Below are 23,886 nucleotides of genomic sequence, written 5' to 3' on the forward strand. Positions count from 1 at the left end.
CTATTGAATTAATTATATTTATTTAGAACAATAGCTTTTGAAGCTTTTAAAAGCACTTAAAGATCAGAATATATTGTTATTTCTTTAAAAAGAAGCATTGGACAATAGCTTGAACTAAGATTTCTGGATGAATATTTGGTAATGCCTATATTACAGAAGTCAAATTATTTAATAACTTTGGATTTGATTTAAATTCCTTTTGGTAAATTTAGCAACTTAAGATGGAATTCAAGACTTCTTCAGAGATGTGAACAATTAACATTATAGTGCCTGGTTCCTCATGATGAAATTAAAAACAGTGGTAAAGTATATTTTCAAGTTAGTGTAAGCATTGTGATTTATTTTTAGGATTGATGATCTTGATACAGTGTACCTTAAACAAAATACCAAATACTGACTCAGTGTAAACAGAACCAAAGTAATTGTTCTATTATTCCTATTGTTTAGACTCCCACAGGATACTTCAAACACTTAAATAAAAATATTCCAGTATTGAAGAAATTAAAAAAAAGCAAGAGAGACAGAAAAGAAAAAAAAAAACACTGCAAGATAAACCAAGATGCAAAAGTTTATTGAAAATTAAAATCACACATCCATAAAGCAACAGCCTCAATAACAAGAAATCATTTTTGTGGTGACACAGAATCAAGAGCTGAGGGGAGATGAGGGAGAAAGGAGATTCCTAAAATCTTTATACTATTATTTTAAAATACGTTTTTAAAATGGAAAGAAATATATTCTCTAAATACGCTGAGCCAGAAAAAAGAGTCATCTACCTTTTCTATCTTTAATTTTTAGGCCAAGAGTGTTGATTTTAACATGTGTCTGCTTGGACATCGCATCAAACTTACATCTCCTGAAAAAGGAGTTTGAGCAGTGTCAGCAAAATGGCTAGTTTTATAGACTAGAGGGATAGGAGCTCCAATCAAACACAGACTCGGTGGGAGGGCTTTGAACTCCATTTTAGGCATTGAAAAATGATATACAACTGACTGGAACAATATTACTGGGGGTGTTTTTACACTCCTATTAAATTAACAAAATAGGTTTACCTGCCTTGGTGTCTAAACAACAGTGTGGGGGGTAAATCTCCAGGGTTTCCATGAGCAAAGAAGACTGTCACAGATGGTGACAGATGGTGGCAGTGGTGGGATCTGACACAGCATTAATGAACTTTCTACCTACACATGAGAGGATGCTACTAATAATGCACGTTCTCAGAAAGAATGAAACGGCATCCCCCACGTTGGCTACTTACAGGAATTATCACTTCTCTGCCCAGCAGTACACTTGACACCTTAGTTTACCATTTGCAATATTACGGCATGACCAGCATTAAAAGGGCCTGACTGAGTCTCTCAGTCACCTACAGTTTACTTATGCAAAGACAATAACAACTTTTTTTCTCCTTTTCTTAAAAAGACATCTTAAGTTTGAGACCTGCTCAAAAGCTTCTTTATGAGTTTAAGAAACACAACAGAAGGTAACAGAAAATGGTTCTAATAAAACATCTTAATGCCCCTCTTCCCGACATGAGTCCCTTCCTCCCAAGAAACAACACAAAAGCTCACAAACACAGGGGTTCCTGACTGATCAACTCTAGATCTAAAGATATAGAATCTGCAGAAAATGTCCTTTCTTGTAAAGTTTTGAGTCCCTTCAAGAGATTTTCTCACTAGAGGTTGTGTGCCTTTGAGCAGTTGGGTCTCTGAGCCAAAGTGTCTTTAAGTCCTGCTTACAAGGGCTAGATATGCACACCTACACAAATTCATACATCCATACACGCGTGCGCGCACACACACACACACACACACACAGAAATACAATCAACACACACACTGAAAATACAGAGAAGGGGCTCTACGGGTACACTGATCGGTTTGGGGGGTTGGAATGTCTAAAGAAGACGTCAGATTGTTTCGGAGTTTCTCTCCGGGGCTCCACAAGCTCACTCCTGAAGCAGGCAGAAAGGAGACTGCAGAGAGGAACCAGAGAAAACAAAAGATGAAGGCTTAGGACTTCATATATTCAAATCAACTGAATACAGAAACACATCCTCCTACCTTCATGATCATAGTATAGATAGACTGGAATGCCCATCACGCTATTTTTGCTACTTCCTCTTTATCCTCTTTTAAAACTACTCAGAGATGACCTCTCAAGATTTTTATGAAGAAGGAATGAGACGTGGTGGTAATGAATCAGAAGGATCCAAATCACCTGTGGAAATGTAAAAAAAATGCATTTTCCCTGGATCCCTTCTGAGACCAGGCTGGGGCCCAGGCATGCATATTTTTAACAAACTCCACAAGTGATTCAGTTGAGAACTCCTGAGACGAGGTAGGTCAAAGTGTTTAGCACAGTGCTTGGCATGCTGGATTTGATTAATTGAAAAAAGGGAATGCAGAGACAAGAATTAATCTTTTGAAAAATGTCATCTGTCCAATTAAGATACCTTATTTCTGTTTCTGTCTAGCTAACAATGAACTAAGAAGAAATATGATCTTATCAGTCTGGGGGCTGCATCGCTGTGCATTTGTAAAGGACTATTAACGAGCATTTTGTATGTGACTAGATTGAGACAGATAAATATCTTAATCCTTCAGTCACAAACTTGGCCTACAAACGCACATATCAAACACATGAAAGCAACTTTTGCATAATTAAGAAATCAATTATGCCATAAAAATGCCAGGAACAGATCCTTTAATTTGCTAAATGTTGTGTAACCCCCTAACCTGGAAATTGTTTCCCAACTGGCTTTTGAATCACACTTGGTTACTCCTTGCAAAGGAACAAAGCCACTTTTACTTGGTTAGGAGTGGGATTCAGTAAATCATATCACTAGCAAGAACTGAAATCATCTTAAAGAATATTCCACAACACAAATTAGTAGGGAAATAATTTACTGTCAACTAAAAAACTGTAGCTTTGACTTCTTGTTTGTATATTACATTTGGGGCTACTTATGGAGCAAGCACTGAATGAGACAACGTGTAGAAATCATGTTTTAGTTATGAAAAGAGTGCCTGGACCATAGGCGTTCAAACTTTGACCTAGAACTGAGATCAGTTCTGCAATAAGATGTGGGAACTTAGAAAAATGATTTAATCTATAAAACTTAATCTGATGTTTTTACTCATTACCAATACAGAGCTAATAAATCTCTGCCCTGACAACTTCCTAAATAGCTGTGAAGTTAAAAAAGTAACACTGTGTGAAGTTTGGGCAGTTCTATGACCTATAAGGTAGAACCACATGAAATTGCCAATATTCTTTTTTTAATCTATGAAACTGGCAATTTCAAAGAAATATTCTGGAAATGCGGAGGCTCTCTATATCAAGCTTAGAAATACAATATTAATCACATCTAGCATTGAGATAAAGATGTGTCCTCTGCTCTCCTACATTGATGATCCTAAAAATATTCCCTTCTCCATCCCAGATATGTGCATCTGAGGAAAAATTATCAACATTACTGAAGAAAAGCAGAGACAAAACAGCTTAAAGAGCTAGGACTTTACACTAAAATCACAAGGATAAATACCAACTGACTGATACAGAGATAGAAAAATGGGAGTAAATGCTGGCTTTAGTCTTATTACAACTTTCTTAACTAATGAAGTAGATCAGAACATTGCAAAAAGCTGTGTCTTCCAAATGTGATTCTCATCTTAGCTTTATCATGAACTGGCCATGAAATCACAGGTGTAGTTCACTGGGACTCCATTTCTCGAGCTGTGCTATGAAAAAATTAGAACTATGGTCTTGAAGATCCTGGTTTGCTCCAATATTCTCTGACCTGTAATACTAACGAGCCACAATCATCGAGTGATCATAAAGGAAAAGGAAACACTAAGGGCTCCTCAGTGGGTCACATATTTGCATTAAAATTAAAATGAATCCATTCTGTAGAAACCCAAAAATAACTTTCCACAGGAAATCAAGAGTTAAGCTAAATAAGATTTTAACAGTGATGTTGACCTGAGATCAGGATGGAAGCCCAGGAGGATAAACTTCAGAACAAAAAAAAAGAAAGGGAGGGAGGGAGGGAGGGAGGGAGGGAGGGAGGGAGGGAGGGAGGGAGGGAGGAAGAAAGAAAGAAAGAAAGAAAGAAAGAAAGAAAGAAAGAAAGAAAGAAAGAAAGAAAGAAAGAAAGAAAGAAAGAAAGAAAGAAAGAAAGAGAGAAAGAAAGAAAAAGAAATAGTATTTGCCTAAAGCACACAAAACAAAAGATTGCTAAAAAGGTCTCGAGTAGCTTCTGTGAAGCTGTCTTAAGAGTTAATGTCCCCTGAAACTATGAAGACAAGGCATCTAGTTCAAGAATGGGTCCAATTTGTCCTCCCACTAGATTCAGGCCTCTATAAACATAGCCCCCATGTTTATTTCAATGTGAGCAATTCACTTAAAATCAAATTTATTTATAAATGGTAAAAGCCTATTTATACCTGTAACCATTTAATTCACAAAAAGTCTGTGTAAAATGTGTCCTTCATAAAGCCTATGATCATGAAGGTAATTGGGAAGAAGTTTTTGAAAAAGGAAAACCATGCACAAACAAAAAGCAAGCAGAGAGAACACACGTAGTAAGAATCTAATAGAAACAATTAAACTGAAAATATTTGATTGCCACTTTGTAGAAAGTGTATTCCCTTCCCACTAATTTTCCCTCTAGTATAGAGAAAAACACAAAATTGTTTCCTTACCAGCATAAACTTGGTACTATGTTTTTGGAAATGAAATCACAGGCTATTGTAGGCATTTCCAAGCTGATTTATTCTTTTCAACTGATTGCCAGGGAATTAGATTTCCATTTTTCTTTGTCTAGTCATTCATGCTCTTTCTTGGAGATTTGCATGAAAATAAAAGAGCTGAAAAAAACTCAGCTGAAGAATACAGCAACTGGAGAATTTATATAGATGCATGTCGATCATTGGAGAGCCATGTATACATAATGTAACAAAGGCATAATTAGACCAAATGTCTATATTTTGCAAAGATTTCATTTTGCAGTCTGTTAGATTTCCATGCACAAGTTATCACATGTGAAGTTAGCTCTTATAGACTGTGAGATAACGACTCAAAAACATGCAATGACACTTGCAAATGGACACCCCAGGTAATTAAGAGGCTATTAATTCCTCACCGTTTATCTGTGGCCACACATGCAAAAAAGTAACCATATGTGTCTAAAATCTTTTAGGCTTTTTCAAATAACACAATTTTAGGATGTATTTTCTTCTTTGATGAAATAAATTGTTTTATGAAATAAGAATTATAAAATAAGTTCCCTGTGGGGCAATGCCAGCCAGTCAGACAATAAGCATTGGATAGTTCATCACATGGGAACACCAGGCAGTGTATTCTCATGGATGCCATGTGAACAAACGCAAATAGCACGTGCCCCACCTGACTGGGGTAGATCATCCTGGCTTCTAAAGTCTCTAAAACTATGACACGAAGCTATTCCCCTTATTGTATGCTCTACAGAAGCTGTTTAAAATTGTCCTAATTTACTGGATGCTGAGAATAAATTTCCAGACTTTAGGATTCCAAAGGTGTTCTTGTTAGGAATTCACCACTAAATCATAAACTGTGGGAAAACCGGGACCCCATCTTTCTCATCCCTATCCTTAATGCTTTTACATAACAGATCTTCACCGATAGTTTGTTACACAAATCAACTCTGTCTTAGTTGATAATGGGGTTGCATCATTAACCATATTTTGTGTCTAGATGGGCGTGCCTACCTTTCTCAGACCAAAGAGATCTCTGTTAAAGACTGCCGTTTTGTTAGATACTGAAATATTACCTTAACAATCACTTTAAGATTTCATAAAACTTTTTAATACTTCTCCATTTCAGAATATACATATTAGCTTCCAAATATTCTTAATAAAAAAATCTGAGCCTCAAGAAGCAAGAAAGGAACAGCCACTCATTTATTTAGAACAAGGATTGAAAATTACAGTGAATGAGCCAAATAAGGCCTATAGGTAAAGAATAACGTTAACATTTTTAAAAGGTGGGAAAATTCAAAAGAAGAAGAATATTTCACGATGTGAAAATTATACAAAATTTGAGTTTCAGTGTCCATAAAATAAAGCTTTACTATAATAGCCACTCTCATCTGTTTACTTATCTGTGGTGCTTCTGGACTACAGGGGCAGAACTGGGTAGCTGCAAGAGACCACATGGACCAAAGCCTGTGATATTCACTAGTGGTTTTTTACCAGTAGTAAAAAAAAAAAGAAGAAAAAGAAGAAAAAAAAAAGAAAGAAAAAATTGCCAATCCCTGAGCTAGGTGGTCAGACTTTTTATACCACACTATTTAATAGGTATCAGTTTGGCCTGACAATATTTTTCCTGTTAACTGGGAAAAAGACAGGAAAGAGGATCACAGAGCAAGTAGTTCAGCATGATGAGCTACCGTGTCATTCCTCTGAGGTCATTCTGGCTGAGCCAAACATTTCCAGAGTGAACTGGAAGCAATTTGGGAGAGTTTCTAAATAGCACGACATCCATATCTTAGGGAAGGCACTTATCCCCTCTGGGTCTGTAAATTACATTGCAGGTCTGTTTCTTTGATCTCCGTTGGATGATTTTAGAACTAAGTTGTACACTGGAATATATTAACGTAAATTTCTATCTGATATCCTGAAGAATCCATAGGATTGGCCATGGGAATTATGTCAGCAACTCTGAGGTCTAATTCTCCTTTGGGAATACTCTGTGTCACCAAGGAACCTCCTGATTAACCTTTCCACTCAGCCTTATTAAAAAGCTAACCTATGATTTGCAAACCTTTCATGCTGAAAGTAAATGGTGAGATCCCTTCCAGGCAAAGAGGGTCTTAAATCCTCAAGGGGCCAAAATACTATAAAGAAAGAACACATTTCTTTTCTATCCCTCTTCTGCCCACCCCACACCCTGTAGTCAACAGGTGCTCAGAGGACACCTCCTGACTGTCAGAGATGCAGTCCAACCACCTCAACTGCATTTATGTTGATTAAAAAAAGAATAATAAGCCCTCTTTGTTATAATTTCCATAGTTCTCTCTCTATAGTAGCTAATAATATATCCATTAAAAAAATATTTATTGTAAAATTCAATCTTTGCCTTAGGTAAAATGGTTTTGGCTTCACTTCTTTTTGCCTGAAGAATAAAGTGAAATGTTTGAATTACTCAAATGGGCCCAAAAAGTATACATTTTAAATATATCCTCAAAGATTCTGGCAAAACGTCCACCAGTACAGACACAGTATCTTAAGTAAGCAAATATGTGGTTATTCTTAAGCACAGAAAGATAAGGATAAACAGCATCCTGATTCAACAACTTCTCTTCCTTTTTCATGAGAGCTATTCTATTCTGGTTGGCCATAAAACAATTAACGTCATCAAAGATCCAAGCGTCAAAGTAAAAATTAATATATAAATAGACTGTATGTATGTTTGCTTCCAAAATCTGGCCCAATTTATGCAAAAATGTATTCCTAGAAGACCACCTAGAACAGGAATGATAAAACATGGCGATATAATACTACTTTGCCCTTCTACATTTTCCCAATGATCATGCATGAGATCTCATGCATGATCCTTCTCAACACAGCACTCAAGGAAGTGATTTAGGGTAAAATCTATGTGCTATCCCTACCCTATAACAGTTTTCCCAAAAGTGGATTGTGTGCATACCAGGAGAGGTACAAAATATTCCATTATGATGAGAGAAGTTACATGTTTTTAAATATACACATTATTACTAGAATAGAATATGTATTCAAAATTTTTATATTGGTAGATGTGTCTGGATGAGGTAGAGGGAAGAAAACCACCTCCGTTATTGTGAGACTCTTGTCATTCAGCTGCGATAGTTTGGATTCAATTTCCGAATGCAGGTGGAATTTCTCAGAGGGAAGGTTGTGATAAGGAACATAGGTTATTGAAACTGAAAAAAGGTGTCCCACACCAGCTCCTGGGAACCTGTGATGTTCAGCTGTCTCACAACCGCATATTCTCCATCACCCGCCGATCACCCTACTGCTGACAGTCACTCTTACAAACACCTCCTAAAATGACCCATGTGGCCCACTCACTGTTTCTGAAGTAAATGCTGGTGCTGCTGCTGCTGCTGCTGCCTGTATGTTTCAATCGTGTGCTGAGGCAGGTACTGCATGAGTTCCAGGGACTCTTTGATCTTCAACAGCATTTCGTATGTCTCACGGCCCCTCACCTAGGTGAACGAGCAGAAGGAGAGAGAAGCAAAAATGACGAACTGAAGAAGTATAAGAAGGACGGTCACCTCGCATTTTTCGTGGATTCTGTGTTGACGAATTCGCGGACTTGCTAACATTGATCTGTAACATGAAACAACACTCGTGGCACTGGGCGGCCCTTCGCAGACATGCGCAGAGTGATGGCACCAAGGCGTGCTCCCCGCTGAGTTTGAACAAGGCAGTGCTCTGCCTTATTGTTTCAGTGCTCGGGCTGTGAACAAGTGTGCTTTGCATGGTCTGGTCAGCGCCACCTGTTTCACGTTTTCTGTTGGTGAATTTGCTGTTTAAAAGGGTCCTGGAGTGTAGTGCGGATGTGCTTGCTGTCTTGTGTTCAGAGCGTAAGACGGCTGCGATGGGTCTTATGGAGAATAGGATAGATAAGCTTCATCGGGGCATGAAGTGCTATGTGCTGTGAGTTCAATGTTAATGAGTAAACAGTATACATTAAATAAGGTGTCTTTAAATAGAAACACACATGAAACAGGTTATGTGTTAACTAGTTGCTTAAAATGCTGTGACCAGAGGCTCACAGAAATCCTATATGTCCCCTAGGAGCAATGGGTCCGTATTTATCAGCACAGCGTGCACTGTGACTTTATAAAGCATAACTCTCACAAAGAACAAAAATCACCAGTAACTATGTCTGGAAGGACACAAGCTTTCAGCTGGGGTGAAAAGGTGTTTCTCTCTTAAAGAGTGTCTAGTAAAAGCTTTAAAAAGTATGTGTAGGGTCAGGACTAGAGTGAGGCCAGCGGGGCACGTCGGGTACGTGCAGGGCCCTGAGAGTGATTATCGGCTTAAATTTTGCACCCTAGGTACTTCACTTTCTCACCCCAGTCCCCTCCCTGGGTATGATGGGCAGAATTTGTCAGAATTCAGAAATGGAAAGATTTTTTCTCTCTGTTGTTGGGTTAACTCCTACTCATTCCAGCTCTGAGATCACCTTCTCTGAGAAGCTTTTTCTAAACCTCACTCTCTTAGGATGAGTCTTCGGTCTATCCTATGTGCTCCCACAGTGCCATGCCTAGCTGTACTGAAACAAATATTTTATTACATTATGCCTATTTATCTCTTCATTAGAAGACAACCTCTTTGAAGGTAAGAATTGTATCATACTGATCCCTGAATGCTTGGGGTCTAGCATATTTACCATTCAACAAATACCAACCAAATTCATGTTATACTGAGTGTTTTTGTTGTTGTTATTGTAGTTTGTTTGTTTGTTTATTTTTCACACGCTTTGGTTTGGCTAATTCTTCACTAAACATAAAATGTAACTGACTACAGGGTACCTCTTTCACTACTACAAACTGAAATTTTATTAAAAAACAGCTTTTCAAGTGGTTCCTATTTCAGAAGCTGAAAACATTGTTTTTTGTTTGTTTGTTTTTGTTTTTTGAATATAGTTAACACTTGAACAACATGGGTTTGACCTGCGTGGATCCACTTACACATATTTTTTTTTTCAATAAATACACAGTCGGCCCTCCATATCCCTGGGTTTCATATCCACAGATTCAACCAACCTTGGATGGAAAACAGTATTTTTGATCTGTGGTTGGGAATCCGTAAGTGTGGAGGGCTGCCTCTCTGCCATTTTATAGGACTTGAGCATCCGCAGATTTTGGTATTTGAGTTGGAGGAGAGGGACGACTGTATTTAATATATCAGGATAATGTTTAAAGTTCACAGGTCAGATTCCATGTGTAGCCTGAGAAACAAGACGCTGTCTGATTGTCCTAACAGTAAACAGTCTATTTCCCTGAGGGTCGGGGCCCAAAGAAGGTAGGGAAGGAGTTATGGCACACCGAAACCTGTTGAGTTGCTGTAGCTTCAATCCCAGGGTGGCAGCTCCCAGTCAAATCTGGCTGTTTGTCTGTCTCATGCCAGTTTAGATGGCATCAAGGGCTATACCGGTTACCAAAGCTTTGATGTCACTCTAGATGGCAAAGACCTAAGGTAATACAAACTCAACAAACTGCAACCATAGTCTAACAAACGACACCTTAGGGACTTGACAGGACTAATGTTCCTTGTAGGAATGAACACCGGTCTTACACAATGATTAGACTGAGTCTTCTGGCCATTTACATATAATTGAGGATTCTGCCTTGCTTGGCTTTCTTTATATCACTCCCTAAAAAAAGAAATCGAGATCAATTCTCTGTGATTATTGTATGATCAACTTTGTGAAATCCTTCTGACAAAGTTTTAGTCCTAAACTGGTTTGGTCATGTTGTCGAGGATAACCTTACCATTCTTAAATAATGAAATACAAATTAATTTTAAATATTTGGGCAAGAAAAAATTGTATTAGGAGAGTAGCATTGACTGGATGAGAAGTAAGTAGAGGACCCTACACTATTAATATATTCTAAAACTATGGAGGAAAGGGATAAATTCCTGATTTTTCAAAAAAATATATATATGTATATATTTTCTCCCTTTTTATCTCACTAGCCCTTATCATCCCTTTCTCGTTGTCACAGATAATCAGAATATGACCATAGAGTAGAAGCTGATTCAAAGAAGGTGAAAATGAAACAATCATGAATATTCAAGGGAAACTCACTGGTAAGTATAAGAGTTCATCATCTGGGGATCTTCGTTTCTTGATGGATGTCATCTGGATGCCATGTGTGTTCTGACGAAAAGCTGGTGAAGAAAAAATGCAAGTTTCATCCTGGAAACATTTCTGAAGCAATAATACATTTACTAAACAGACAATAACACTAGCAACACCTGTGAGATTAGCGTTTCTTATTCTAAGCATCTATTTAATTGGTGATGACTGCTTTTACATTAAGTGCAAATCTACCAATAATGAGGCAGAAGGAGTGAAAGGAAGAAAGGATGCTGGGAAATGGCCTTTGGCTTCAGTTGTGCTGCAGGAATCCCTGTGTCTTACTGGCCTGTGTCTGTGAACAGCTGTTAAGGAAAGGAAGATAAATTGGTTTTGTGTTTTATTTTTCAGGTCATTTGTCTTCCAAGGTGGTAAATGCGTGTTGTAGAGGTTGTCTTGCCAATGTATTCAGCCTTGTGTGTTCATGCATCCCATGTTAATACATATATCACATAACTTGTGACAAGCAGTCCCACTTTCTAGTATGTCAGTTTTCTCTTCAGTAAAATGTGTGAATTAAGCTCATAAATCTCTGTAATTTCCAGGATCCTGGGAAGTACATCCAGGATCCAGGGTACAGAGATGATGCTTCCACCAAATTTCAGATAATTCATTCTCACTGAAATTCATTAATTTGTAGGTAACTGAGGTGCTGAGGAAAGACTATAGAACTGTGCCACCAGGCTGACTCAAGAGTAAAGTTAGGGTGGAAATATAATTATTTATATTAGATTATTATATTTACCATTAAATTGAATACTTCATATCCTATGTATACATAAGTAATATATATCATTTATATCAGGGGTGTCCAAACTGCGGCCCGCAGGCCAACTGCGGCCCGCAATCCATTTTTTATTGGCCCGCAGCAAATTCCAAAAATATATTTAATTTACTTAAATAAACCAGGTGAGGCAATACGTACTTCACCTTGAGTGAGTGCCCCGGCTGTTTGTGTATTTTACCGCATATGGCCATTGGTAAAAAATGTTGAAAAAAGTGTGTACACCCCTGATTTATATCATATATCTAAATCGTATACACACACACACACACACACACACACACATATTTTTGAGAGATAATCAGAGAGCTAAAGAGCCTAATAGTAAGGGCAAATCATACTGAACAGTTAGAAGTTGATGGTGACTAGCTGTCATAACATTTTGTGGTTCTCTATAAAATTCAATACAATTTCTGTTTCTTCTGGACACTAGTAATAAAACAAAAACAGTTTTTCATGAAATAAATCACAGTATGGCATGCTTTAAAGTATTTGTTTTGGTGATGTCAGGTTTATGCAAGACACTGTCTCGAATCAAATCTCACAAGTTAGAAGCACATGTAGATCAGTGGTTTTCACACTTTGTTGGCTGGAGGGTTAGGCCTCTGTGCCATGTGCCTGATGAGTGGTTAGGAGTAGATCATGGTTCATGGTTGCTCTAGTTGAAGGGACTGTGGTAACCTCCAACTAGAGCAGCTCTGCTTTCATCTAGTTTGCCTTGTGGCTTCCTTGAAATATTTCATTTTTGAAAAAAACTTTTACTGCTTAACAAAGCAAATGTGAAAACAACTGACCCAAATCATTAGCCTCACTATAGATAACTGAGGCTCCAAGAAGGTCATACATGCCAAGATTCAATGAAACCCAGATCTCTATATTCTCTAGACTGTGCTTTATAAAACACGTCTTTCAATCTCACTCTTCCCACAGATTCATGAGGTAAGCAGATGCATTTTCGGCCCTCGTGCTCAATAACAGAAAGATAAACTAATACCAATAGGCTAAGATACTGGTTCTCAAGCTAGTTAGCATTAAAGCCACCTGGAGGGCTCACGAAACACAGATGGCTGGGCCTTACACCCAGTTTCTGATTCAGCAAGTACTAAATTAGTACCCAAGTTTGTCTTGGAACTAAGAATTTGCATTTTTATCCAGTTTCCAGATGACACTGATACTGCTTGCTGGTCAGGAGTTACATTTGAGGATTGTTGGACTAAGAAATCCTCACAATGGTTATTTGCTTTTGTCAAGCTGTACTGCACACCTGGAGTCCATCTGAATACCTCCATCAATGCCAGAGCTGTTCCCACTGGCTCTGGGGCCTCAAGTCATACTTGCCCTCGAGTCCTTAGGACTTATTATAGAGCTTCTCAAACATCACTCCCTAGCCCCCTATCTAAAGAAGACTTAACCCTACCCCACTTGGCCACTACAGCTACTTACGGCGCTTCGTACCATCACCATTCTTTGTGCTGTCCGAGACTTGCTGCTTTCTTATGCTGTCTTCATCTGCTTTCCTGTCTCTCCCTGGGCAAGCACAGATCCGGGCCTCAAAGCAGCGGCGGCCCAGGACTTGCCCACTAGGAATTAGAGAAGAGGGGAGGAAAGGGTCAACTTCAAGGAGTTTTAAAAGTCCCCTGAAGTTCTTCCATTTCCATTTCAACTGCTGGCCATCACCAGTTCACCACCACCACCACCAGCTCAGTCATAGCTGCTTTGAGGATGGACCCAAAAACACTTGGCAGAAGACAAAAGTGCTTACATGCCACAAGCAATATTAGTAAACAACATTCCATTTGTTCTGCAAAGAACCTCCAAGCCATTAGCTTAACAGCTGTATTTAGCTACATATTTTGAAGGAAACTTGAGTTAAGCCAGTGTATGTCTCCGGATAAAATCCCCTTAGGCAGCCCAGACTTACTCAAAGAAACTGTTAAATGCCTTGGGGGCCAGATGAAAACAAACACTGTCTAATCAGAAAGTATTCCTGTTAAATGTCAAGAATTCAGGTATGAAGTGACTTGCCTTCCCTGGTTTTTTTTCCCTCTGTTTACCCACCTTGTTTTGTCTCCACTTTCTTAGATCTTTTATGTAAGTGTTTGCAGCAAGGATTTAAAGCACAAAAGACAAAATCAAGGGTAGCTCTCTGCTGTACATGCAAAGGTAATGATAAAGCAAACACAATTTCATTTTGCCCTCGGCCCATGGTTTTTGCAGAATGACAATTCTGCATATGCCACTTACTCTCTGGTTTCCAGAGTAACAATGATTAAAATTGGACGGCGGTTCATCCCTCCAACACAACTGCTGTTACACATGAAATTGTACAAGACTGTTGTGAATTCTGTGCCAACCTGAACATGGGAGAAAAAGAGTCTATGTTAACAATCATTTGATCTAATAGTCTTTCTTCTCAGTTCTTCCTTCTATTTAAACAACTCCGCTTCTGATTCAGTGATGTGATTTTTTTTTTTGTAGGAGGAGAAGCTCTAACACCCATTGCAGATTCTTCTTTGCCTCACATCTTGGGAAGCTTAAAGCTAATGTTTGCAACATTGAGCTAGGCTTTAAAAAATAATCATCTTTGACCCTATTCATTTGCAAGCTGACAGGTATCACCCAATCCAGAGTTCATCACATATATGAATATCACTGTAAAGGGAGAGCTGAAAACATTACCCAAAATAACAGTGATGCTCCAGGGATATTACCCCTATGTGGATAAAACAGTATAATATAAATTTGAAGGTACACTTTCATAAATAGTACTCTGGAACTTAAAAGGTCCTCAGCACTTAATCTAGTCACAAAGCACTCATTTATGGAAGAGGCAACTCAAATCCAGAGAGGAAGAGTCATAGCTAAAGGTTAGCACAGCAAACCAAGACTCTGGTCTTACTACGCTAGTGTTCTGCTTTTCTAATCTGCCACATGTTCACTCAGACTTCAGCTAAGAGATCCATGTCAGGGTCTCCCATTTGCAGGCTAGTGGAAGAATACTGGCATCCAGAACTGGGGCACATTCGCTACCAGTTCAATTGCCATTTAAATTCCCTGGATGAGATAAGGTCATGGATCAAACTGATTGCAAGTCCAATTATTACCAGCCTTTAAGATAGGAACATGGGCACCGAGCCATGTTACCAAGTTAAGTTGGTACAAATTTAGGAGTTTTTAAGAGGATAGAGGAGCAGTCTATGGAGATGAGGAGGAGAAGAGATACAGAAAAGTTACATATTTGAGGACAATGACTAAGACAGAAATAGATGCTTGAAACACCTGGTGTCGCCGAAACTAATCCTCTTCCAACTCAACCCAGCTCTTATCTTTTTACCTGGGGTGGCTCATAAGGTACCAGCACACTCTGTCTTCCTGTGATGGGGTCTTCTACGTATTGGGCATGGCTGTTCCCTTCTACTCGAATCAAATGACTAGGAGGGGCAATCTGTCCTGCAAAACAAAGAAAGGCAAACTAGTTAGTTCTTTACCCTTAGAGAACAAAACACACACACACACACACACACACCAAAAAAAAGAGAGAGAGAGAGAGAGAAAGAAAGACAGAAACAAACAAACAAACAAACAACATAGACAAAAGGTTGCTGGCCTAAGGAATGGTTTGTTTAATAGAGGATATATACATCCTTAAAAAAAGGAACAGATCCTGTTGGCAGATATCTAATACACGAAGGTTTCACAAACTTTACAGCAACAGAAAGGACTGGAATATTCATCTATATATTTAAGGGAACAATCCTATGCTTCTGGTGCTTAAGTTTAATGATTCAAGCTTTTAGAGAACTCTACGAATACATCTCTGATGGTATCCATAGAGGGGATTTTGCTAGCTTATGGAAAATGAAAGGAAAAGAAACAAGTTAACAATAATAATAATAATAATAATAATAATAATAATAAAATCAGCTTGAGAGATGTTATCCAAAAATTGAGGAGCAAAAATAAGAGGCAACAGATGACACGGACATCACTATCACTTAGCCTAGTCTTTTCTCCATCACAAAGTCTCCATCTTTAGACCTTTTTCTTTGATCATAAAGATGATAAACTTACTGGTTATGTCATGCTAAAAGAGGTTGGAGGATAAGAAAAGGGAAGCAAGTTTTATAAAGAGTATAGATAGGCATAGTTTCACAAAATTGTGACACTGGACAGCATTCCAAAAGAAAGATGCTGATCCAAAAATCGGAAACCACAAACGTGTTCTTAACCACGATTCAAGAATGGGAAACCATAACAGTGATGACCAAATGCTACCTTGTTTTCCTTACACCTTCTCATTAGAAGAAAGAAAAAGAAAGGTAAGGAAGCAGTAGGGAGTAGAGAAGCAAGTCCAGGTTATCTAATAATGACTAAGATTAAATTAAATAGTTCAATCATTGTGACAGCCACAAATTTATTGATCATTATTCTCACTCTGCCAGCCAAAGAGGCAGACAAACTACCATTAGATTGCAGAGGTTTGTACCAGGTAACTGGGCTCCCAACAAAAATCTGCACAGGATCTCTATTGTCAAGAAGCTTAGTTGAACACCACAGAATCCTCTTCTCCTTACCCTCATTGAATTCACGGCTCAGCTCGTGGTTGGGACACCGTTTCACCACCTCGGTGACATGCTCAGCTTTCTTGTAGACAGGCATGGCACGGATGACAGCGCCCTGAGGAGGTGGGGTCATCACCTTGATCTGGATGGGGCATGTCTTGGCAATTTGGCAATATAGTTTCTTCAGTTCAGTGGAATACTGCTTACAGATGGGCCAATGGTAGAGAGAGGGAAGGAACCAACAGGAGATATTGTTACATGTCAAATCAGAGCAAGGAAATAATGTCTCCCTTTTCCAGCCTTTAGAGCGGCATGTTTACCATTGGCTACTATATACATGACATCTAGCAACCTTATTAGAGTGAATTCTATTTGTTAATCAAACTAATAATAATATTTTTCTACTTTAAATAAAATCCAATGTTTACAAAAGGTTTCACATATATCAAAACACATACATAGCATTATTTCCTATTATTTTCTCTTTAGGGTGAAGAAACTGGTCTTAGAGGGGTTTAAATGATTAGTACCATGAGCAGCTTCAAAGAGTACCAGAAACTAAATGGAAAAACAATATTCACATGTATTGAGCGATAGTAAACAGATTCTAATTAATCCTGCTCTTACAATGTTCGAGAGAGACTCATAGGAATTAGGGTTTATGGAATTTTCCTTTTTTCTTTTCTTTCTTTCTTTTTTTTTAAAAGATGGAATGTCTGGCAGAGAGTGAGACAATTTTATCCAAGGTCAACCAGCCAGACAACAACAAAGCAATAGTTCCCCAAACTGTCAAACTTATCTTCTACTGTCATAGCCGAAGAGAATGTGAGATCTGGAAGCAGCCATTTGGTCCCATGCTCTCCTGAGAAAAAGGACTGGCCTAATGTACACAGCAAATTATGGCCACAAAAGGTTCAAGATGGAGATATTTTCACTCACAAGTGAGTGCAACTTTTTCCTGCCCACACTTCCCTCTGCAGGGAGAGGAAGTTCAATGGTTGGTTGGTCGGTTGTATAATTGGCAGCATAGTATGGAGAAAGCATGAGATGTAGGACCAAATAGAAAAAAGAAAACAAAAGTGCTACTCCGTGTTGCTTTCCCTTCCCACCTCTGAACCAGTATAGAAAAATCTTCCTTCTAATCCTTATACTATATTAAACCTTAGCACTCTTGTTCTCTGGGTCAGTGTCCCATCACTTCATTCCTACTCATTCTGATGCTGGAGTGAAATCACTCAGACACTAGAATCGCCAGCCCAGAATGGGTACCTAGTAACACTTACCCAAACAAAGGTAAACACACACACATACAGGTTTCAATCATAAGTTGGCAGCAACATCCTTCCAGGGGAAAGACACGAGGAACAGGCAACAGAGTGGCAAAGAGAATCATTATTGCTATGTTCCAACCCAACTCTGACTAAAAGCAAATATCCTACCAAAAAGTACATTTAAAAATAAGAGCTTGATCTTTTCCTTTTGAAATATAATATGGATTTAAATAATCTTTCTTTGTATCCCAAGTATTTCAGCATATGAAGTTTTCAGTTAGAAATTTCTCAATACTAGAATTATATTGGGTAATCTGTTCTCCATGTCCACAGGTCAAGGGTTAAACGCAGCAAAAGGGTTTTTGATAGCTTGAAAAAATAGAAGTATGCCAAGAAAATCAACCACAAAAATATAATTCTATTTTGGAAGCACTGATTAAAAGAAATATCGATGGATATTCTTGCTCTAGTGTTTTTCACCAATGCCTTTAAAAACAAAAGACATTGTCTTAGGATGTATTAACAACTCACTTTTGTTGAGAACTTCAAGAAAATAAGATGTATTTTCAGTTAGGAGCGGTATAATCTAACCATGAGTTTCATAAAATGAACCTTAGGAAAGATGACTGAAAAATAAGTCTGTCAGCTAACACCTGAAGGCAAGTAAAACATCTATCCAAGTATGTAAAGATTGTAAGCAAAAAAAAAAAAAAAAAAAAGAAAGATAAGTGTTCAGAGTAGGACAGTTAAAAGAAACATTCCATTTCAATAACTGATATATTATAAATCAAACTTGACAGACTAAAATATAAAAGTACTAAGAATAAATGGAGGCATCATCAGGTGTTAATCCTTGCTCATTCGCAGGAATGGGAGAATGGAATCTAAAATGAGCTTAAATAATGATAAATAATAACAGCTTCACCATTTTCTGTGTTCTGTTGCAATAAATTTAATCCTCATATAACCCTATGAGGAAGGTTTCATAGGTATACAATCTCTTATCTGAAACCCCTGAGGCTAGATGTTTCAGAATCCAGAACTGTTTAGATTTTAGAAAGGGAGTAAAGTTCATATCGTATATATTATAAGTAGCTCCAGCAGGATTTAGGACAGTGTCCCATAACCAAACTTGAACATTTCTGCAAAATTCAACAATATTCATATCATCTGGGAAATGACTATAAAGCTTCAAATTCAAGCTGAATTTCACCACCAAATGAGTTTGGCACAAACTTAGGAAATTAAAACAAACCAAACCAACTTTTGGTTCTCAGAGCCCTTTGAATTTCAGGATTGCAAATAACAGATAATGGATCGCTATTTTACCTATTTTATAGAAAAGAAAATTAAGGCATAGAAAGGACTTGCCTGAGGTCACAGAGAAGAGCTGGTTAACAACTAGTATATAAGTCCGGCCTCGGTCCTGTAACATCTCTCTAGTTCATGGTTCAGGGGTGCAATTATTTTTATTTTCACATTTTTCTAATACTCAACAACATGGCTATTTTTTGAATCAACTTAAAAGGTACACAATCATGCCTGACATTAAAATGAAGGTCAAAACGGTCTACTTAATATCAATAATTCCTCTGTATTTATTTCTCAGTATAATAATGTTTGCTCATTTAATGTCAGGGAGAGGCAGCATATGATAGAACTGAAAAAAAACCCTGGAGTAGGAGGAAGCCACACTGGACCCTAGTACCAACTGTCTGTCAGGACTTCTATTACGCTGGGGAATTCATGAATAAGGTCCTACTCTTTCATGTGGGTTATTAAAGCCCTTTGTGTTCTGTCCCCATCTTTTTCATTCCTTCCCCTCACACACCAAACACACACGCTTCTCACCATATGTTCTACCTATACAACCTCTTAATGCCTCACACATACAATAGACTCATATCCATCACCCACAATTCAAACATGCTATTCCCTGTCTGGAACATTCATGTTTGTCCGTTATTCCACACACCAGGCCAGGCCAATTTACTATCAGTCCTCAGCTAGGATTGATCTAGTACTGTAGACCATATTTTCCAATTTTAGTGATGAGCGTTTCATATTGACTAAATCTAAATAGCTGACCAGAGTCAAGACACATTGTGATTATTGCTTCTGGTTAAACTACTGAGCCTGTCATTCAGTTACTAGAGAGACAGAAGAAGTGGTATGGCATGGTCAGTGCTTTACAAAGCCAAGCTTCTGCAACTGGAAAAAAAAAAAAAGAAAGAAAAAAAAGCCAAGCTTCATTGTTTGCTAGTTGGTTCTGTGATGATGTTTAAATTCAGTCTCCCTGGCCTCTCATGTATTCATAATTCCTTAGACATCCCCAATTCCTCGTTCCCGATATAATAGCCATAATTTTCTTCACCAATTTTCCAGGCTTCTGAAACATCACAAAAAATGGGAATCTGATTTATACCCAGATTTTTAAATACCCTGGTGATTCAAGTCAGCTGAGACTGCAAATTGGAACCCATTTGTCTTCTTTTAATCTCTCTCTCTCTCTTTCTTTCTGAGACTTCCAACATTCACCTCTAAAATGTTTCCCAACGTTGATCTGCGATTCTCGAATTCTAAGACCTAATTCCGTCTTTTGGGTGTATACGAGTATGCTTTGTTTTGTTTTAATCAGCTTTAAGGTGTAATTTACTATATAGTACATCAATTTTTAAGGTACAAGTTAATGACTTTTGACAATTGTACACACTTATGTAACCACTATCATGATCAAGGTACAGACTATTTCCTTCCCCACCCCTTGCCTTTCCCGTAATCCCCCCTCATAAAATTATCTTATATCCTTCGCAATTAATCCTCTCTACAACCCTTTCCCAATCAGGTACCTGCTTTCTCTCACTGCACTTTTACCTTTTTAGAATTTTATTAAAATGGAACAATGCAATGGAATATTACACAACAGTAAAAAAGAATGAAATCTTGTCATTTGTGACAACATGGATGGATCTGGAAGGTTTTATGCTAAGTGAAATAAGCCAGGCAGAGAAAGACAGATACCATATGGTTTCACTTATATGTGGAATCTAAACAAACAAAAACATACTCATAGAAACAGAGAACAAAGTGATTGTTACCAACTGTCTGTTGGAGGGTAGGGGTAAGGGAGTGGGTGAAAAGGGGAAGGGGAATATAGTCAATAATATTTTGACAAGTTTACAAGGTGATTACTAGAATTATTGGGGGATTCACTTTGTAAGGTATAAAAATATTGAATCGCTATATTGTACAACTGAAACTAATATGACCAATAGAAGATTATATACCAACTATACTTAAATTTAAAAAAGTAAAAATTGAAAATACAGCATATAATCTTATGTGTCTGGCTTCTTTTACTTAGCATAATGTTTCTGAGTTGCATGCATGTTTTTGGGTGCATCAAAATTCCATCTTATTATTTAGTGGAATTACTTTACTTAACAATTCACCAATTATTTACAGTTTGTATTCTCTGTGAATAAAACTATTGTGAATATTCATATATAAATCTTAGTGAGGACATGTTTTCATTTTTCTGGATAAATGCTTAGTGATGTGATTGCTAGGTAAGTGTATGCTTAATTTTATAAGAAACTGCCAAACTCTTTTACAATAAAGCTGTGCCAGTTTACATTGCCACCAGCAATGTGTGAGGGTTTCACATCTTTGTCAGCACTCAGTATTGTCTGTTTTAATGCCATTTCAGCAGGGATGTAGTGGTTCTCCTTGTGGTTTAAAATAGTGTTTCCCTGATGAATAATGATGTTGAGCAAATTTTCGTATACTTATTTTTCATATACTTCATTTATAATTATACTTCCAGATAATTAAAATTAAAAATATATATTTATATGCATTTTATATTATTTCATATACTTATTTGCTGTTGTTTTTTGAAGTGTGTGCAAATCTTTCATACTTTACATATTTTAATTTTTTAATTGGGCTGCATGTGTTCGTAATTTGAGTTGAAAAAGTTCTTTATCTATTTTGGATAGAAGTCCTTTATCTGATAGAAATTTTCAAAATACATATTTTCTCCCAGTCTGTAGCTTGCCTTTTTTTACTCCATTTTATGTGCTTTTTCGAAAACAGTTAATATTGAAAAATTATCAACATTTTGCCATTATGGTGCACTTTTTTTGTGTCCTAAGAAATCTTGGTCAAACCCAATGTTAGAGGGGTTTTCTAGTAGAAGAGTTACAATTTTAGCTCCTGTTTAGTCCTATATCTATTTGTAGTCTCTTTTCCTTCCTCTTCTTCTTCCTCTTCTCTCTCTTCTTTTTAATGGATATTCAATTGTTCCAATACCATTGGTTGAAAAGATTATCATTATCACGTCCCCCTGTTGATTTGCCTTGGAATCTTTTTTGAAAATTAATTGACCATATGTGTTTAAGTCTTTCTAAACACTCTCTTCTTTTCTATTGGTCGATATGTCTATTCATACATTGGTATCACACTGTCTGGATTATTCTAACTTTATTATAGGAAGTCTTAAAATCAAGTAATATAAGTCCTCCATTTTTGTTTTTCTTTTTCAAAATTGGTTTGGCTATTCTAGGTCCTTTGAATTTCCATTATTAAATTTACAAGCAGTTTGTCAATTCCTACAAAACAGCATGGTAGAGTTTTGAACGAAGATAGTGTCAAATATATACGCATAGGTCATCTTGGGCAGAATTGATACCCTAGCAATATTATGTATTCTACTCCATGAACATGATATATATCTCCATTTAAAGGACATCTTTAATTTCTCTCAGGAATATTCTGTATGCAAATATTGCACACCATTAACATTTTAGACTCTTTCCTATGCATAAAATCACACACGTGCATGTGCACACATAGACACACACACGCACAATTATACAAACTGGGGCATATAAAAATGTTTGGCATCTTTTTTTATTTAACATATCATGAGGTTGTTCAAATTTAAAAATATAATTGTAAGTGGTTGCAATTATAGTATTAAAAAAGGGCTATATTATTTAACCATGCCTTTCTTATATAGTATAAATTTTACTCCAGTTTAAAAATATTAAATAAAACACTGCAGGGCACATTTTAGTACAAAAATCTTTAGTACATAAATTAGGTTTAGCTGGATCCTTTGAAACTGGATAATTGAGTCAATGCATATTTTGGTGCTGTCTGAGAAAAGTCTGAGGTCAATTTGAATTTTCTTCTTTTATATCAAATAAACCACTCATTTCTCCTCAGATCCTTGAAAAATTTTGTTTATTTTGTTTTAAAAAAAGTGAAAATGTTTCTAAATGTATTCTTTTTTCTTTTTTTGAAGTTACTTGAAAATTGGTGAGCTCTTTCAACTTAAATGATTAAAGTCAACTCAATTTTTCTTCCTTTTATTTTTTTTAACACTTATATTTTTGTTCCTTCTGCTTTTCTTCATTTCCAGGACCATGTAAGTCTTACTTTCAACCCCCATTCTCTATCCATCATGCATTTTATATACTCAGACCCTAATTGTTAGCATCTTTTTCTTTTATTTGCATTCTGGGAAACAGTCTCAAGTTTGTTTTCTATATCATGCCTATGGTTTTCTAGAGTTAATTCTGTTCTATTCTACTACAAATATTTTTAATTATTCTATTGTATTTCAAGTGCCCTTCCTTATCTCCTCCATTTCCCTTTTTACCTTATCTGGTCATTTCTTCATCAGAGCCTGCTGATCTAGGTTTTTTATTACAACTTTATAGTGCTTATGCTTTATTGCTTTGTACTGAAGAATCTTCTAAACATTTTTTCCAGTTGCTAGGATGCTTTTGCTTTATTTGGTTCATTAAAGTGATGTTCCCTTATACTTAGATTTTTTTTTTTAAAGAAAAATAAGCTCTTAATTTGCTTCAGTAGTTTTTTATATATATAGCAAGATATAACCAGAACTGGTATTTGCATCCTTCATGTCTCTTGATATTTTTTCCAATTCGGTTCCATAAGCCTTTTAAAGTAATAAAATTGCTACAGGATTCTGTCAATAGCTTGAGTGTCCAATTTAATCAGGCTTTTTTTTTTTTATGGAATTCATAATGTTTAAGTGGAAAGATAAGAGTGCCTATATTAGAATCTGCTAATCAGTTGTCATTGTAAAGGCAAAATTAGATCCCCATTTGTGCATCATTCAGTAATTATGGAATACACATTTACTGAACACATACTACATGGTGTCAAGTACTCTGTTTTGCACTTGGAGCAGAGAGAAATATGATTTAAAAAAAACTTGAAATGCAGGAACTTATGTATCCTCTCTGTAGGATAGTCCTTGAAACATAAAATAAATTGAAAGAAAAGAATACTCGGTCCTTACCCCCAAGTTACTAACAGCTTAGAGGCAGAGTGAAAG

At 37.0% G+C, this 23,886-nt stretch overlaps 1 protein-coding gene across 10 annotated transcripts in view; it reads right to left on the bottom strand.

Moving 5' to 3' along the window:
* Positions 1–23,886, bottom strand: part of TP63 (tumor protein p63) — a 222,594-nt gene that overhangs the window by 14,644 nt on the left and 184,064 nt on the right. For 6 of the 10 annotated variants that reach the window (XM_033090048.1, XM_033090018.1, XM_033090036.1 and 3 more), the window contains 6 exons: positions 16,255–16,441; positions 15,015–15,130; positions 13,925–14,034; positions 13,124–13,260; positions 10,846–10,928; positions 8,094–8,230 (listed from right to left, as the gene is read on the bottom strand). In XM_033090048.1, coding sequence (XP_032945939.1) covers positions 8,094–8,230; positions 10,846–10,928; positions 13,124–13,260; positions 13,925–14,034; positions 15,015–15,130; positions 16,255–16,441 — 770 coding nt within the window. Of the gene's footprint in view, positions 1–543; positions 1,976–8,093; positions 8,231–10,845; positions 10,929–13,123; positions 13,261–13,924; positions 14,035–15,014; positions 15,131–16,254; positions 16,442–23,886 lie in introns of those variants that run through there. The other 4 variants (XM_033090057.1, XM_033090094.1, XM_033090028.1 and 1 more) reach the window with 2 other exon arrangements.

Source organism: Rhinolophus ferrumequinum, chromosome 2 (genome assembly GCF_004115265.2).
Source record: "Rhinolophus ferrumequinum isolate MPI-CBG mRhiFer1 chromosome 2, mRhiFer1_v1.p, whole genome shotgun sequence".
In the NCBI taxonomy this organism is placed as follows: domain Eukaryota; kingdom Metazoa; phylum Chordata; class Mammalia; order Chiroptera; family Rhinolophidae; genus Rhinolophus; species Rhinolophus ferrumequinum.